This window comes from Pleurodeles waltl, chromosome 9 (genome assembly GCF_031143425.1).
Source record: "Pleurodeles waltl isolate 20211129_DDA chromosome 9, aPleWal1.hap1.20221129, whole genome shotgun sequence".
NCBI classification, from domain to species: Eukaryota; Metazoa; Chordata; class Amphibia; order Caudata; family Salamandridae; genus Pleurodeles; species Pleurodeles waltl.
Genome location: NC_090448.1, coordinates 866,600,914 through 866,619,233, shown reverse-complemented (window position 1 = coordinate 866,619,233; position 18,320 = coordinate 866,600,914). Strand labels below are relative to the sequence as shown.

At 46.6% G+C, this 18,320-nt stretch overlaps 1 protein-coding gene across 2 annotated transcripts in view; it reads left to right on the top strand.

The window, feature by feature from the left end:
- The window catches only part of PTPN21 (protein tyrosine phosphatase non-receptor type 21), a 351,990-nt gene that overhangs the window by 227,640 nt on the left and 106,030 nt on the right, over positions 1–18,320 (top strand). For both annotated transcript variants that reach the window (XM_069208139.1, XM_069208138.1), the window contains 2 exons: positions 14,235–14,375; positions 17,860–18,081. In XM_069208139.1, coding sequence (XP_069064240.1) covers positions 14,235–14,375; positions 17,860–18,081 — 363 coding nt within the window. The remainder of the gene's footprint in view (positions 1–14,234; positions 14,376–17,859; positions 18,082–18,320) is intronic.

The window sequence follows — 18,320 nt, the reverse complement described above, 5'->3', positions numbered from 1 at the left end:
TGGTGCAGCTTTGAGCGTCAGTTCCTGTTCTCTGGTGCTGCATGGTGGTGGTTGGTGGAAGTGTGAAGATTCTGGGCTACCAACTTGCCCCAGCATGCTTCCTCAACTGTTGTGGCCCTGTGCTGTGAACAAGAGGTCAGCCAACTGATTCTTAGAGTCTCTTGCTTTGGCTGGGCTCCGGATATTACTTCTCCACAATCAGAACACAACAGGCATAGTCCACGCCGGTGAAGTCTCTCTTTGCCGGGCCCACAGTGCAGAAGGGCAGTCCTTCTTCCAGTCCAGTTGAGAACTGAGTTTGGGGTACCAGGAGTATTCCTTTATGCTCAGAAAATGCCCTCTGGGTAGGGTGTGGTTGGTAGCCAATGAGATACCCTCCCATCTGATGACCCCTTTGTGTAAAGTGTGGCTTTTGATGTGGCTTTTGACTATCCTGAGATGCACCATTCTGCCCACTTCCAACATGGCAGAACCCCTCTGTGGCGTCCAGAGCTCCCAGAGGTGTGGCTACTAAGGGGACTATATGCTCCTGGAAATACAATTTGACAACAGGTTTCATCTCTTCTTCCTGAGTGCCTACTAGTCTACCTAAAGAATGGGGCTTCCCCTCTCCCAAGTATTCCCCATTTGCTCTTCAAAGGTGGCTTCAGCTTTAGAGCTCACCTTTTGGGTCAACATCCTTGTGGCTTCTTGCAGGAGGGAGGTAATGCCTCTCTCCAATGCAGCCCCTGTTATCTCCTTCCCTTACTCGTTCGCATGGCTCTTTAGGAGAGCAGAAAGCTGTCTCGGGTTCAAGCTCCATGTGCATCCGTTAAGGGCACAGGAGACTAAATTCAGCAAAGCGGCAGCTTAGTAAAAGTTGCACACCACAACCTGTTTAATTAATTTCAACTAGACAGTCTAGTCGGGCTTAATGTAACAAGTTGTTTTATACCTTGAAGTATCAACTTTGGATGCATCGTTCAGGAGTTAGCAAAGCTGAGTGGGTCACCATGTAACCCTGCACTTGCCAATTGCCCAACCACATTCTTCAACAGTAAAAACTACAGTTTTGTGTTTTACTGTCAGAACATGTAAAATACATGTTCTGCCCCTGCACCCTGCCTCAAGACTTGGTAGGCCTTCCATAGTGATGGCTTACACAAATTGAGAGGGTGGCTTGGGATGTCATTGCTTTAAATGGCAGTCAGGCTATCAGTTTCCAGACTGCTCTTCCAGTCTGCAATGGTAACTGGGAGACTTGTTTTATCTGTGTTACACCCATGTGGCACAACCAGTGCTGCAATCCTTCGGGTGAAGTTCCACCTTACTTGCCCAGGGTAATCTTGGTACTCTAATCCAGGGGCTTACAGGTGAGTTACACTATGCCAATCTGGTATAAGCCAATTCGACACACATTTTAGGGTCAGGGCACTGGCACTAAGGTCTGATTAACAGGCCTCAGTGCACTCTGGGTCGACAGACCAGAAAAGTCATTCCAACAAAATTTTTATAGGCTTTTGGCCTAGGCTTGTAGAAAAATCGCCAGTGCCCGCCAGTGTCCTTCTAAAAGATATTGTAATCTTCTTGACCAATGGTTTACATCTACAGTGTTAGTCGAGCAGGATGCCCAAGTAATAAAAAAATTCCACCCAAGTTATTTGCTGTCCTTTTATGGCAAATTTTGTTAGTGTTCTTTGGGCCCACCACAATTACATAAGATTTTCAAAAATAATTGTCAGGTCAAGACAAACCATAAAATCATAAAAAATATCTAAAATGCGCTGATGACCCTGTGCAGTACAGGAGACCAAAACGGCATCATCTGCATACAAGAGAGCAGGTATTGGTCTGTCCTCCACTCTAGGGACATCCAGCTCATGCTTAGAAAGCACTGCCTCAAGGCGATTAATGTATAAAATTAAACCTATTTTTATTCATTTTTAATTATCAATTCATACTTTAATGCTTACAAATGAAATCCTAACACAGTCTGCAATGCTGTGAAATATTTTTTCCACCCCCCAACACTCGGTATTCACCAGTCCAAACATAATGGAGGGCCCTGAACTCCTAATTTGCCTCTGGCATCCACCTGAATAAAATGTTAGAGTCCATGAATTAAACTTTTTAGCCTGCATATGAAATGTGTCCCCAGCAAATTAATTCCTAAATCTCTGTATTCTGATGGCTACCTCTACCTGCAGATTTCTCACCTCTTTTAAACTCTTCTAGGCACCACACTGGTCTGGAAAACGTTTCTACATAGCTCTTCCACAGCAGTAGGGGCTCTTGGGCTCTGGCCATGACTCAGAATCTTGCAAGTCGTTCCTGGGCATGCATCCAAAGGCCATTAAGAGAGGGAAGCAGAGCTCTTTATGGCCGGCACTAAGTACAGTAGAGGGAGGCGTAGGTTTAGACCACACACATGAGTAATAGAACAAGAAAAGGAGGAGGCATGGGAGCAAACACAAGTGCAAGGAAGTCACCCAGGCCTCTCAGAGCTGGGGTTAGTCAAGGCTCCTCCGCCACAGGAGCTGGTATTACCACTGCCTTGGGCAAACCATGGGAGAATAGAGACATCTGTCGATGTCGGGAGACTTGCCTGGTAGAGAACCACTGGTTTTTTTCCCAGGTAGACCATCCCTTTTGATGGAGGTACCAAGGTGTTTTGGTTCAGCCACAGAATATTTTAAAAACTAGTTCTGCCACGGCCACTCTCTTGGTGTTCAGCCCCATAGGAAGAAATTCTAGGGTTTTGGGTAGTTTTGTGCATTTGGGAGATGCCCTTGCCCAACAGCAAACTATGAACGCCATTCTCTGACTCTACATTGGCTTAGGAAGGGTAGAGGCTGTACAACCCTTCAGCGGTCACTGTTGCCTCCTTCTCACCAGCCACCACAGGGAAACGGCTCTATTTCTCACTAGTAGGGATATTTGAGGCCGGATATCCCATTTTCGAAAGACCTGGAGGACCATAACTTTGGAACAGTGGTCCTACAGATGGCAGAAATGGGGTATTGCCCTACCCTTCCAGTTGTCCTCGGGAACACCTTCTGTTTCACGGGAACACCTTCTTCTACTGCAACACGAGGTGGCGGCCTTACTTCAGAAAGGAGCTGTGGAGTTGATGCCAGAGCAGGAGATTGGTCAAGGTTGGTAAACTTTTTACTTACTGGTTCCAAAGGACAGCAGTCTCCATCTGATCCTGAGCCTCAGGGTAATGACTTTCTTCATATGCAGGGAGAAGTTGAATATACTGTCACTTTCTCAGGTTCGTTTGGTGCTCGAAATCGGAGACGGGATAGGGTCATTCGATTTGCACAATAGTCATACCTAGACATTCTGGCGCCTTATTTCATCTCCATGTCTGAGATATTCAGGCATACTATAGTCCTGTCTGGATCATATTTGGACCTTATGGGGTCTATAAGGATGGCATTTGTGTTTCCACCTCTCTGCCTACTCTGTGTTATTTGCTCGTTTTTTACTGCTGTCAGTGATGCTGATGGTCCAATAATCGTCACCTTAGGCACCAACCCTAGCACAGCAAAGACATTCGCTACTAATGTAGGTCCCCCCCCAGCCCAGATGCCGTTGATGACATCAGAGCTGGCTACTTTAGTTTCTCAGGCTCTGATACAAAACTCTAGAAAGGAGGCATAACATTGGTTGCAGGAGAGATAGTTTTAAGAGAAACACTATTTTTGGGGGTTGTTTGGCACAGACTCTGACCAGGATTTTCAGGGGCTTGCTGAAGCTATTGGTATGGATACCTAACCTGAGCTGGAATTCCTGGATCCATCTGGGCCCTTTGCTCCTGGAACAGCATCCTACTACTCATTATCAAAAAGGTGACGGAGGATCTTGAGTTGCCTTTACCTATTGCTGAAAATAAGGCCAACATTCTTACCGAAGTCCTACAACCTTCGGCCTACACTTGGGCACCAATGCTACCATTCAGAGAAGCACTCTGAGACACCAATTTGGCTAATTGGACTAATGCATCCTCACCCCCTGCGATCAACAGGTTGATTGCAATAAGGTATAAACTATCCTCCATCATTCCTATCTGAATATCATTCACCAGAAAGTCTAGTGATGTAGGCCTCCTCTCCGGCAAAGCTGACACCTGGAAACATTCCTACTGGACAGGGTGATGAGGAATCCAAAAGGATTGAGGCTTGGGTAAAGTCACTCAGTGCCAGGTGCCTGCCATGGCGCTATGTACACACACACACACACACACACACACACACACACACACACTCTGGGACATGACGGGTATGCTGGTTCTAAATCATCCCCAGGAACATCTGGCACATTTCCAAGAATTAGTCGGGGACAGTCAATTAGCATCAGGGCAGGTTATGTAGTCTGAATTGGAGATGGAAGATTCAGGTACCAGGATAATTGGGACATCGTCGCTGTCATGAGACCTGCCTGGTGGCGAGCCACCTGTTCTTTTCTGGGTAGGAAATCCACTTTGATTGAGGTGCCAAGCTATTTGGGTTCAGCCTCAGAATGTTTTAAATGGAGTCTGCCACAGACAATCTCAAATCACAAAGGAAGAAATTCCAAGGGTTTTGGAAGTTTTGTGGATTTGGGAGAAGCCTCTGTTTCTGTCAACGTCCGGCAGCCCTTGCCCAGCAGCAAACTCAGAACCCCATTCTGTGAAAGTGCAGGGGCCTTGGAAATGTAGAGGCCCCTCAGGCAGTCATTTTTCCCAGCCACCATAGGGAAACAGCTCTAGTTCTCATCAGTAGGGATATTTGAGGCCGGTGGGAAACTGGGTGTCCCATGTTCCAGTGGCCTAGAGGATGGACCATAACTTCGACCAGTGGTCTTATAAATGGTGGAAAGGGGGTATGTGCTAGCCTTCCAGCTGTCTCCTCCCTTTATTCCCCTCCCCTTTCAGACTTATTGCAGGAACACATTTTCCTACTGCAGCAACAGGTGGCAGTCTTGCTTTAGAAAGGAGTTGTGGGGTTGGTGCCAGAACAGTATATTGCTCAAGGTTGTTGATCTTGTTACTTTTTTCTTCCAAAGAAGAATGGCGGTCTCTGTCCGACCCTGAACCTCAGGGCGCTGAACTTCTTCCTGTGCAAGGAGAAGTTCAAGATAATGTTGCATGCTCCATTATTTCTGGCGCTCAAAGTTGGTGGATTGAAACTGTCACTCAACTTGAAGGACGTGTATTACCATATACCGATCCTGTACTCCCAAAGGAAGAGCCTGCATTTTTGTTGTGGGCATGACTCACTATCAATTTGTAGTTCTTCCCTCTGGCTATCTTTGGCACCACAAGTCTTCACAGAAATGATTGAAGTGGTAGTACCCCATCTCAGGAGTTTGGGGATAACAGGTTTTCCCTACCAAGACAACTGACTGCTAAAGGCCAGGACTCCCAGGACGGCATCCCTGCTGAATGGCATGGGCTTCTTAGTCCGTGTCCCAAATCTCACCTGGAGCCCTCGCTGCTCTTGTTCATAGGGCTTTACTGAATATCACCATGGGCCGAACCTTTCACCTATGCAGAGGATGCGGGACGTCCATGAGTTGTTTCTGCTCTTCTGTGCATGCTCAGATGCGTGGAGTCAGCAAGCAGGAGGAAGTAGAGTTTCAGTCTCTCTGACAAGAAGTTCTGAGGCTTAGGTTCTGGCCGCACAAGCACAGAATGTGGTTGGTGGTGAATCATCTCACAGGTTGAACACCAGATCTGATGGCCTGAGTCGGCATCATCTTGCTGACCATGAATAGCATCTCCACCAAAAGGTTGTGAAGAACATCTTCGCCCAGTGAGGCCTGCCCCATGTGGATCTTTTTGCCCCTCATTACATTTCACATTGCCCAAAGTTCTGCACCCTCCACCATCTGGTGCAGGGAGACTTAGGGCACTTTTTTCAGTTGAAATTGAACTTCCTTCTTCATTGCTTGTTTCCTCTCATACCCTTGATACCTTTTGATTCTAAGGAAGATCTGCCAAGACCTGGCCCAAGTCGTCTTAGTGGCTCTGGATTGACTGAGGAGGATGTGGTACATAGACCTTCTGCATCTCTACCTATGCCCCCCTGCTCGGTCTTTCTCTCAGAGTGGTTCTTCTCTCCAAGTCGGATGGACAGGTCCTACCCAAATCCCCTGAGCCTACACCATCATGCATGGAGATTAAGCGGGGACACTCGACTGCCTTTTAGCTGCCTGATGATGAATCTGTTTACTCCAGGAGGTGGCACAGGTTTGACGCTTGGTGAGCCGATCACCAGATTGACTCCTCAATAGCGCAGCTGTCTAGCATTCTCAAGTTCACACTTTCTTTGCCCAGGAATTATGTACCCTAGGTATGATGATGGGCTCTCAAGGAACATTGTCAGCCTTCCTTTGCCTCCCGGATCAGCCATCTTGTTTCATATACCCCCATTGCTTTGCGATCCTTGAAAGGTCTAACCAGTGTGTTTCCTATCACTACTTGTGTTAATGGCATTGTGGGATTTGAATTTGGTTCTTACATTTTTGATGGGAGTGCCGTTCAAACCCCTTCACAGTTGATCATTAAGGCTTTTAACCATGAAAACAGTTTTTCTAGCTACCCTTACTTCGGCCAGGCAGGTCAGTGAGTTGCAAGCATTGAGCATCAGGCAACCATTGACCACTTCTAATCCTGACAAGGTGATCCTCAGAACCAGTGCTGCTTCCTCCCAAAGGTGGTGATTCTTTTCCATCTGGATCAATTGATCACTGTTTCATCTCCCCCCTCCCAATTAACTCTACAAAGGAGGAAACGAGGCTGTACAAGCAGAATCCGTGACGAGTGGTGAAGTTTTATATTGACTGCATAAAGGACTTGTATGACGAATGACCAGGTCTTCATAGGCTATGTAGGCAGCAGAAAAGAAAAGAAGTGCAGAAAATGATCTCATCTAGATGGATTATTTTGTGTATTAAAATCTGCTATGTCATGGCCCAAAAAGAGCCGCAGGGGAGCATGAGAGCCAAGTCCTCAACATCTGACTTGGCTAGGGGAGTCCCTGGGTGACATCTGCAGAGCAGCCACTTGGTCAAACCCTCACACCTTTTCCAAGCACTGTGATCTGGATTCAGAGGTGAGGAGTGAAGGATATCTTGCCGGATCTTCCGTACAGGGCTTCCTAATATAACCATCCATCAAAGCCCTCCATTCCGTAGATAGGTATTGCTTGGGAATTAATTCAGGAGATGAGTAATCTTCAAGTAGAGGTAGTTTTCATCAGATGAAAAAGTTACTTACCTTGTATAACTGTTTCTGGTGGAGTCTCTTTCTGCCTGCAGAGCGCTCACCAATCCCTGCCACCTCCATCTGTGATTGATAGTTTTGGCCAACATAAGGTTCTAATTTTCTGTTGTTGCACTACATATCTTATTTTATATAATTATCATTCTGCTCCGGCATCTAGCTATTGCCTTTTCCTTATCAGACTTTTACCCAGAGCAAGAGAGAGAAAGACATGAAATGCTGTAAGAAGGAGGTAAAGAGTGATGGATAAACAGAGAAAAAAATGAGTAATCAGGGACAAAATGAGCCGTTAGGGCTGAGATACAGAGACAGGGAGTGTCTGATGGTGGATAAAAGAGGTATAAGGTGAGATTAAGACTACGCACCCTAAGTGTTCGGCGCCCAATCTTCAGTTGTCCTTGCCACCAGCTTGTGAACAACAGTTTGGGCCCTGGCTGTTATTTGTGCACAAGTTAAGCACTGAGAGTCATGATGCATGCCACCTGGGAGTTTACTCACAGTACGTTTTGAGAGATGACCTGTAGACCCCTAGACATTAAACTCACAAAAAGTATATGAAACTGTACACACGAGGCTCTACCTTCCTCTCATGCTTGGAATGCATAATTTCCCAGACCCTCATCTTCCTCTCACCATGAATTATGCTTAGTAATTTTTAGGAATGTGATTCCCTTACTTTTACCTAGAGATATACTCTTAAAAAATCTTGTTGGTCTGTTTCGTGACCGTTTAAACCTGAGTGAACACCGAACTACCCTGCCCACCCCAGAGCCCCTGCAGCTCACAAAATTGCTATGAAGCCATCAAACATGCTTCATATTCCCTCGTAGGCACTGGCAGCTTCAGGTAAGTCCTCTCTTCACTTGCACATGGGGGAGGGATCCCTGCTGCCATAGTATACTCTATGGCTGCCTTCATCTCCATTCATATGGTCTCCATTGAGGGCTTGGCCCACACCTTCTTACTCATCACTAAATTCCAGCCAAATCCATGTTGTTGATATTTTGAGTCAATGCTTGGGTACACTCCTCATGTGGTACCATTTTGGCGGGGGTGATTGTCATAAAATATATTTTTCTCTGCCAAGGACTTAGCTGCTTTATCTATTCTAATACGCCATCTATATAAGCTGTATTATTGGCCCTCTGCAAACCATTGACCGGGTGAAATTATCCACATTACTTGAATGTTAGGAAAGGGAGATCTTAATAAAGGGTAATTGTGGAACCCACTAACTGAAAGTCCTCTGTTTCTCTGACTGCTTCCGTGATTCTTTCCTTTAGCCTCAATTAGTGGCCTCTCGTCAAAATACTCAGGGGTTGACCACATGATTTCCCTAAGTTGGCCATCCTATGAGTGCTCTCCAGCTCAGTTTTCTCTGACTCATCCTCCCACAATATTGTTTGTAACATGAGATACACATATGACACTACAACAGTTTTTCCCAAATTGTGGATTGCTACTGAGCCAAATTTTGGTGGGTCGTGAAAGTCCAAGCAATAAATAAAAATGCCTTTAAGTTTTTTTGGTTTTTTTTAGTGGGTAGCCAATCCCACGTGTCTTTTGTTAACAGCTGGCAATCCCCCTATGACGGTGGGATGGGTATGGCTGATTTGTATTGTTACGGCCTAGCCACTCAATTGATGGTGATTAAGGATTGGTTTCATTCGGGGCGGAATGACCTGACTTACCACGTGGAATTGACTTTGCTTGGCCTTAAAAGGCTCTTGAGTCCGCTTTACGGGGCCCTGATTCATCGCTCTTTTTCAGAGTCCACCTGGGGCCCGGTGTTGCTATATTGGCCCGTGTAGGAAGCTGACTCTTTGTATAGTGTACCTCTTTTTGGTCCACTAAATAGAGAGTCCAGGCAACCTCCAAAAGAATTACAAAGGCACAAATGACACCCTAAGTGCGCTCCATTGTGGTAGTGTGGCGAGCAGTTATCAGAGGTTATTGCTAAGGATTTATTGTACACACAAAGGCAGGAAGTGAGACACACTCAATAAAGAAATCCGACACCTGTTTACAAAAATAACACATGCTTTTATATGAACTTAGATACCAAGATCAGGTACGTACTGTTTGAGTTATGCATTTTTACAGTTTTTAAAAGTTGACACAGTGCAATTCTTGGGTGCGGTAATGTAATCCTATAGGGCAAAAACATGTACTTCATTTGGGCGCTTAACAATGACTTACAGTACTGCTGTCCAGGCCTTAAGGTGAGTATGGGGCAAGGTCCAAGGGGTCACCTCGAGAGGCTCTGGGGCGTCCGATGCAGAGGTGTATTACGGCGTTGGTTGTCCCTTTCACTTCAGTGGGGAAAGGTCCGGTCAGGAAGAGGCTGCAAGCTGAGACTAGGGGAAAGTCCAAGGGGAACACTGTTACGAAGGGACACCTGGTCTACCTCTCCTCAAGCTGTCTAGATTGGGTGCAGTTGTATCTTTTGGTGTAAGATTTAGTGCTGGAGTCACTCGCAGTTGGCGGGGGCTTGCCAAAAGAGGCTGTAGGCATCGACTGGAAGTCCAGTGTTGGCAAACACAAGGGTTGGCTTAGCCTTACAGGGTCTTGGGACCCTGTTGGCACCAACATCTCCCTCGTATTAGGGCTGTGTGGTGCATGTGCAGAGGCGCTTTGAGGTGTCTGGTGGCGGGGTTCAAAGGCTCTGACTTTGTCTTGGTTTCTGCTGAAGAGGAGCAAACAGAACAGCTGGGCCACTCACAATGTGGGTCTCACTGTCCCTGAAGACCCTCAACTTGCAGGTTGGTTTTCCTTGGTGTTGGTGCCTGGTTTGGACACAAGCCTTGGCTGCTGCAAGGGGTCCGGTAGCTCAGGTATTGGAATTGCTGCGTTTGGTGCCTGTGGCTGCAGGGGAGGAGCTCCACTACTCCAAGGGAGGTTCTTTGGTAATTGGAGAAGCACTGGCAGCCATTCAGAGGCACCACTTACAAGGGACTTACAGAGGTGCTAAAGGTCTAGTCACTTGGGGAACAAGTGACCAGTTGTCTTATTTTGGGGAAGTAATACTGGTACTGGGGGACCCAGTTAGCAGGAGCCCAGTGCACTTCACTCAAAGTTACATCATATACCAGGGAAAAAGTGTGGGGACTATTGCAATAAAACCCAGTTACCTACACAAATCCTCCCCCTCCACCTACCAGGACCAGGGCAGGAGACTCACCCACAACCTGGTACTGGCTTCTTAGTCTGTTAGGCGAGGAAGAGTAAGGAAGCAGGCTGGATGGTTGCAGGATCTACTCTGCCTTACATCCTCCTGTCCAGGTCATTTCCTTTAGAAAGCTAACCTACCTCAACAATGTTAGGACCTCATTTAAAATGCACTTTTTCTGCTTCTTTAGTTTCTTCGCCCATTCTCTTTTCTTTGGGATGAGAGGGGTCCACCTCTGCTAACCCTATCTTAGGCAGGGCAACCCCCAGCTTACCCAAAGATGTTACCCACAACATAACTAACCCTACCACGACCAACAGGCTCATGGGGCCTAGCTTGCTATTTGACATGGGCTCAGACCCCCATGCCAATGACAGTGCAGCCATAATGCTGACATCTAGCATAGGCCACTGACAACTGTCAGTGCTCAGAACCACACCTTTAGCTCTTCCCTGACAAGTGAAAGGGCTAACTTATCGGCTTATTTGGGTTCAGGGGGCCTGTCTGCTGTTTTAGAGTGAGGGGGGGTTTACTACATCCTTTGGCAAACTCCCTCCTTCCACTCTCTTCTGTTAGCTGTGAAGCCACAATCTCATGCTTATCAGCTGCCTGACTAGTCAGGATGTCTTGTGGATCAAGCAGGGCTTCACCAGTGTCACTTGGGGAGCTCTCCCCAGCCGGGGCAGGATCTCCTTGGCTTATTGGAACTTTGGCTAAAAGTTGCCCGCCTTTCATACACTTTCTCCTTTTTCTTCTCTTCTGGGGCCTTCTTGTACTAAGTATAGGTTCAGCACCTCCAGAATCCTTGGGAGAGGAATGGCAGTGGAGCAGTTCCTCTTTTGGATTCTGACCAACCTCTGGGAGATCATTTGCAATGACACAATCAAAGAGCAGATCTGTCTGACTACTGGTTATCTCCACATGACTTGGGCTGGTTCAGTTTAATTACCTACACATTACTAACATACAGAGACTGTCCTAGGATTTTTGCGGCCTGGGCTGAAATGGAATGTGTGGGGCCGCTCTAATTTTCATACAACGTGACACATTCAGGGCTCTTAGCATCTCAGTAGGTGCCCCTGCTTCTAAAGCTGCTTTGTGCAGACCCCTCCCGGGCTGCAGCCCTTTCTGTTTCAGCCCTCTACAAGCACCTCTGACTCTCATAAAGGGCTGAATGTGTGAGAGCTGCTTATGTGTTAATACTTGGAGGGAGATAAACTGTAGGACAACAGGCATCCCACGGTGCCTATGTGTGAGTAGCCGGGCAGGCCTAACTGTAGGACAGACCTGCAGAATGTGTCTCCTGGCAACTGGGAGCATAGTAAAGGGGGGGCCTCCATAGCAGCGAGGCACAGGGGAGGACCCCCCCTTCCGTTTGCCCAGTTGCAAAGTGACCCCTTTTTTTCAAAAGGAAAGACATGAAGCACAAAAGGATGTGTGTGTCACCGTGGCCTGACTGTGGCATTCTGGTGAGGGTCACCAAGTTGGTGAGTTGAGGCGGGGCCCTGGGCAGCTGCCCACACTGCCCTTGCCTAGCACCTGCCCTGCTTACATGACCACCCTTGCGGCTTCACTGTGCTGGCAGGATCCTCCGGACATACTGCTTTGTATGCTCTTGGTCGGATGCAGATTTTTTTCCATGTGGCCTGGTCCTGCCACGGACTGCGCTCTATTGGAAAGGGATAAAGGAGGGAGCTCTCGTCGATCTTGGCCCAGCCCTTGGACCTCACTTCTAAGATTGCTTTGCTGGGGCTGCTGGAGGATGAGGGTGGACAGAGAATGGAGAGAATCTTTATTGGGGTTACTACACTGGTTACCAAGCCGGATATCGTCCCCAGATGGGGTCATCCCCAAAAATAGTCATTCGACGGGCAGGTCCCAAGGTGTGGAGCCCTTTCTCCATTTCGCCGCCATGGAGGTTTTGCAATGTCATCAAGAGGCGCCCAGGCAGAAGCTTCAAAGCATCAAGAGGCGAAGGTCCAGCCTCTTTTTCTCCCCACCGCGGACCAACTTCCAGCATTCCGGATCAGACACCCACTCCTGGATGGCGGAATTTCTAGCAGCAGAAAAAGTGGCTGACCAAAAATTTTTACTGATTTACTGAGCTGACCCCGTGGAGGGGTGTTGATTTGTGTGGGCATGGCTGGCAGGAAGGGGGACTGACCTGCTGGTGGTCCTGAACCTTTCTGCCATACTCTGGGATGCCTTGAGTTGTACATTTTGGGGGAATTTGCCTGGTAACCGGTACCCCAGCAGGGATGGAGCGATATGAGGTGCCCTGGTGTATGTGTTGGAATGGAACTGTGGGTATTGCCCATCCTTCTGTGAGACAGAGGGGAAGTTGCCACTAAGGTATGCTTACCAATAATCCCCGGGATGCCCTTGGTTGAGGGCATGGGTGACGGAAAAGTAATAGGGGCCTTCTGGCACTATGCATTCTGGTGTGTTGAGCTGAAATGGGAAGATGGAGACAATTGTTGTAATGCTGGTACAATCTTTGATCTCTTTTGCTCATCTTATGTCCTGTATTCTCATAACTATAATGTCTGCTAAACTTTGGTGCTCATTACTCATTGATGCTGTGTAAATAAAGATAAAAGGATACGCCTTGGCTAAACCATAATCAAAATTGTCTCTCTCCTTGTGAGTGTTCTCTGTTGGGGGAGCAGGGCAGCGACTTGCACGTTGTGAGCGCACGATGTCATACACAATGCTTTTTTAGGTGTCCCGGCGACAGGCTTGGCACTGGTCCGGACCTCCTCCTACGGCTCGCCATCAGAGATATTTTAAGGCATGGGCAAAGTAGACGCTGGCCCGGGGCCCCAATTATTTTGCCCTCCCCCCCCCTTGTAGAACCAGCTCTGTTCCTGATGACCTTAAATTTCCTTTGCGTATTTTTTTTTAACAGTTTTTATTTCATTTATTTTAATATGGGTGATGTGTCGAAGTCTGTCACATATATTTTGCAGGGAAAAGTGTTTGTTTTTCAGCACCATGCAACATCCACAAAATACCCCTGATAATGCCGTCCACTCATGGCGCATCTGTTGATTTAGGCTCGTGAGGCCGGACAAAAGTCCCACTCCTTTGCGTCATGAATGCCCTGCATCTCTCAGCAACAGACAACGATCTTGCTCTGGCGTCTGCAGCACTGCGCCGAAGACTGTTAGCCCCATCTTCCCTATCCTCCGGCCTGCATCGCAGCAAGGCGGGGCGAGGGTCCCAGACTGAGCTAGGACCGAGCCTGAGGCTTGGCGGTCCGAGATGGTGGAGGATCAGTGCAAGTCTCACTCCATGCCCCAGTTGCAAGTTTTGTCTCTATACCTGTGTGCGCTGGGGGGTACTATCAAGCAATCAGTCATTAACTATCCCATGATGGAATCTGTCTGAAGTATATTTGGATGGAAAAGGACTGTGAGTTTACATTGATACTTTTTCCTGGCGCGGGTTGACGCACTGCAATTGAACCTATGTCGAAAATGATGGCGCTAAGGCGTTTAACCCCCTCTGCCAACAGGCAAGAACAGGAATGTAGACGGGCCAAGATTTAACATTCCGTCCATTCCTGTACCGCTTTGGCAGTTTGCAAGAATTGCAGTTCGTCGGGGAGCGGCTCGGAGCAGGCAGCGTGCCCGGCAGTGCGCCGTCCGAGCCGCACCGCCACAGGATGCAGCGCGCACACCTGTTGAACCTCAAGCTTTCCCCTAAGAGCTCAAAACTCTCCCAACACTGTTTTGCTTATTTCCAGGTCGTGTTTTACCGGTCATGGTTCAATGTTACATGTTATGTTTACAAAACATGTTCTTGTCGTTTTAGGGCATGAAAAAAAGCAACAAGACGGAAGCGAAAAAGATGGGGCCTCTGAAGCTGGCGGCGCTGAACGGGCTGACGCTGTCGCGCATGCCTTTGGAAGACGAAGGAAAGGAGGAGCCCGCTCAGGCAACCAACGACGAACGGGTATGTGGGACCCCATGGTGTCTCTGTGCAAACGCACCCCCTGTAGAGAGGTGGTTTGGACAGATAGCGCGTCTGCTGCACATATCTCTTTGAAGCCTGCAGGCACATAGATGCCAAGTTTCCATGTCCGATCTGCTCTGTCCAGGTTTTCTTCTTGAATTCTGGGATTTATAGTCTGTTTTTGTAAAGGAATTAAATCAAACATAAAGATTGACTGGGACAGCCCATCGCACGTGGACCTCAAAAATGTGTACGGGCTTCAGGCAACGGCTCAATTAATTGTGGGTTTGACTCAACACTCTTTTCAGGGTTGATAAGAGAACTACCATCTCATATTTAGCACTTAAATTCCCTGGTCTTTTTTTGACGTATATTCCCAGTGTTCTAAGGAAGAAAATATTGGCGTGGGTTTAACAGACTCTGAAGGCTCATGAATAATCAGGCGTACAACGTGGTTGTTTTTTTTTTTAAAGAGTGCATACACATTTGGACACTGTTTAGCCGCGCATTACTCCGTGTCTTTTCCCCCAGCCCCACAATGTGATACTTAACAGTGCTAGTCCTCCAACATGCAGCTTGCTATTTCCACTTACTCTGCCTCCATTCTCCCGTTCCATAGTCTGTTTCTGAGATACTCGCACTGCCGGTGTCCCATTATCTAACTTTCTGCCCCTCTGTTCTCTGCTGCTAGACAACCGCTTCACAGCGCTTGAGAAGATGGAAGGGGGAGTAGGGTGGTCCAAACATCCTAAAGTAGTTAGTGCCTTGGTTGTGCGGTGTGTTGGGTTCGTAACTCTGTGGCGGGGTCGGGGCCTTTGCTCGATAGAAACAGGTAATTTTTGAAACCATGGAGGAATCCCAAGAAGGCTTAAGTGGGGAAGGAAAGATGAGACTGCTGCTTTTAGAATGTATCCGATTTATCCCCCGCATTCTCTAGTACCTGGTAACGAGAAAGTAGTTCATAATGTGTCATCCTGGCATCTGACCATCTGGTACGGCGAGAAGGTACCGTCGTGTAGTCCATGTGTCTGTGTAGCATCTTGTGAACGTTGTAGAGCCTTTACTTGTGTTCTCTCTCTCTCGCAGAAAGCCACTGCAGTTCCTTAAAGCTGGAGTGATGCAGTGTGTTTCGGGGCCTTTGTTTGCTCACGGACTTTTCTGGGATGCCTGTTCTGATGCTAGCACAGTGAGCCAGATCGGACTCACCACAGCTATGATCCCAGCAGTTATATGTCATATGGTGTACGGGTGGGGGCATGCAGTAGTGATGGGTGGAAAGTGCTTTGTAGGAAAGTTCTATTTTAAATTTTGCTGGAGTGAGAGTGGTCGACCCAATATCCCGTTGTTGTTCTTGGATCTGAGAGCTCGCTTTTTTGTATCCAGGCCTGGACATTTGCCAAGCAAACCCAATTTGTTGTTAATCCCCTACATCCGTTTTAGACTTTTTAGTGGATCTGTGTATTGTTGTACAATTAAAAATCGCTTTACCGGCGTATGGTTTATGAGACAGTGTGCACATTGAAAATGACCACAGAGAGGGATGATCCTTGAGGTGCTCCACATGCCATCTTAAGGGTCTTGAAGAAGGGTAATAATTAAATCTGCTGGATGCAGATATCCAGCATTGACTTAATCTAGCCAAAGGGTGTCAGTGCCTGTCACCTACTCTCAGTTTAGTGGGACTTCGTGATCAATGGTATTGGTCAGTGTGTAGATTAAGGGTGCATGTTTTCCAAGGGTGTTTGGCTATGCTATGTCCCTTTAGTTACTCGGTTTTACTGTGCAGGTTCCCTGCCATTCGAGGATGGTAACTATTTTTCTGGTTTGTGTTTGATGTCCCACCTGGCATATGTGTTTTTTGGTTGTGGGTATTCCGTGTTCGAGTTAGCCTCCATGTTCAAGATACACATTTTGGCTTTTCTGAGAATCTGTTTCAGGATGGCAACCGGCTTAAAGCAGAAGCTCTTAAAAGATTCTTTGGCTACTTGAAAGGAGAACTCTGCTGTCGGTGGCTTAACAGAGTTGCAAATTAATTTAGTTTGTAGCTTTAAGTATTTGGAACCAGATGTATGAAACTCTTTTGTCTGTTTCAAACTCTCCGATTTGGAGTTTGCTATAGCAGAAAACTTTTTGGCCATGTGCAAAACACATTTTTTACGGACTCCTAAAATAGGTTTACAACTGAATACTGAGTTAATATTTGAAAGGGGCATGGTTTGACCGTCCCGTCTAAAAACCAGATCAGTACTAGATGTATCAGTGTTTAGACTATCCTTCCCTATTGTGAATTGGGGTTCACGTTTCATGAAGAGTAGACAGTGGTCTTGGGGATCACTGCCAACATTCCCCGTAAAAAAAATGAAAAAGCACTACTTTTTTTAAAAAGTTTTTTTTTCTCAAAAGCAGTCACATGGCTAGTAGTCTGCTGATCCTTGCAAGCTACCATTCCTGTGATTGGAGAGAGTAACAATTTGCAACCTTCAAAATGAATATCATTAGGTAGGTCGGACTGCAGTCCACAGTGATAAGTAATTTTGCAGACTGCCCTAATAGTACATAGGTTGGTTTGCAAAATTAGATATTGGTCGCAAAAAGATTGGTCTTAAATTGCGACCATTTTTTTGCAACCAGTGTCTTTGTACATCTGGCCGATTTGTAAACTATGTATTATGAAATGATATGATCATATATTTTATGAGGGGTTTTCAAGCTCTTGTGATGTATTAATAACAGATCTGGCAGTTTAGTTTTGTAACATTCCAGCTTGTGAATGAGCCCTTTGGGTGGACCCGCGTGTAGGGCATCCCAGTGATCTAATTTAGAGCCAGCAATTGCTCTAGGTTTGGGAGTGCAATCATTCTCCATTAGCAAAGGACACATCCTTGATTGATTTATTGACTTTAAAGTACAAAAACATTGCCCCCAAGACTCTTCTTGGGCTGAATGTAAATGGCTGAGAAGCCACACACTTCCTCTTTAAGTAAGGAACTCCTTTCTTTCCATAATATTTTGATGTTTTAGCACCAAAAACGGACCTGCAGTTTTCCATGAGTTTAAACAGTGTAAAAATAAACTTTTAGTGACCGTACTCTGAGAAAAACAAATCTTGAAGATTGATACCAGATAGCCCTACTGGAATGATGACTATAACAAAGGGGGGAAAATTCACTTCATTATACCAGACAAGGGTATTCGTCTGGTTAAACACATACTTCACAAGCCCCTTTTATTGTGAAACTTCACCCCATAAATTAAGAGATTTGCATATGCTTGAATTTTCTAAACTTGCACCATGCTTTGCCTGGTATCAAGAGTGATTCAGTTAAAGGCTCAGAACAGTTATACAGTGGGAAGGCAGTAAATAATACATGACTTTCACCGACCAACATTTCTTGAACAGGTCAAAAATCAAACTCTGAGATTAGAAGAATGGTGTTTGAAGAGGAAGATTTTGATGTTGACAAGATTTTCCCCTTTCTTCCAGTGTAATCTATTAGAGCAGCGGCTGGAGCACTCCATGTTGTTTACAGAATACGAGAACATCCAGAAAAAGCGAGTGGACGGTGGGGAATGCTCAACAGCCCGGCTTCCAGAAAACGCTGAGCGAAACAGATACCAGGATGTGCTTCCCTATGATGATTGCAGGGTAGAGCTGGTGCCAACGAAAGAGAACAACACTGGCTACATCAATGCCTCGCACATAAAGGTAAAGTCTGGGGAAGGTTATTGTAATCTTAGGGGTAGGGAAGGAAGAACATCTGCCAAGGATGATGGAACCTCAGGTGCCCCATCTAGTGGAAAATATCTGCTGCAATATTACTCATAGTAGCGCCTCGGAAGACCTTGGTGGCTTGCAACAAAAAAGCGGACTTTTTTATACTTAACATAGTAGGACTCACCCACCCTCTAAGGGAAACACTATATATGGGCACTGACGGAGCTCTC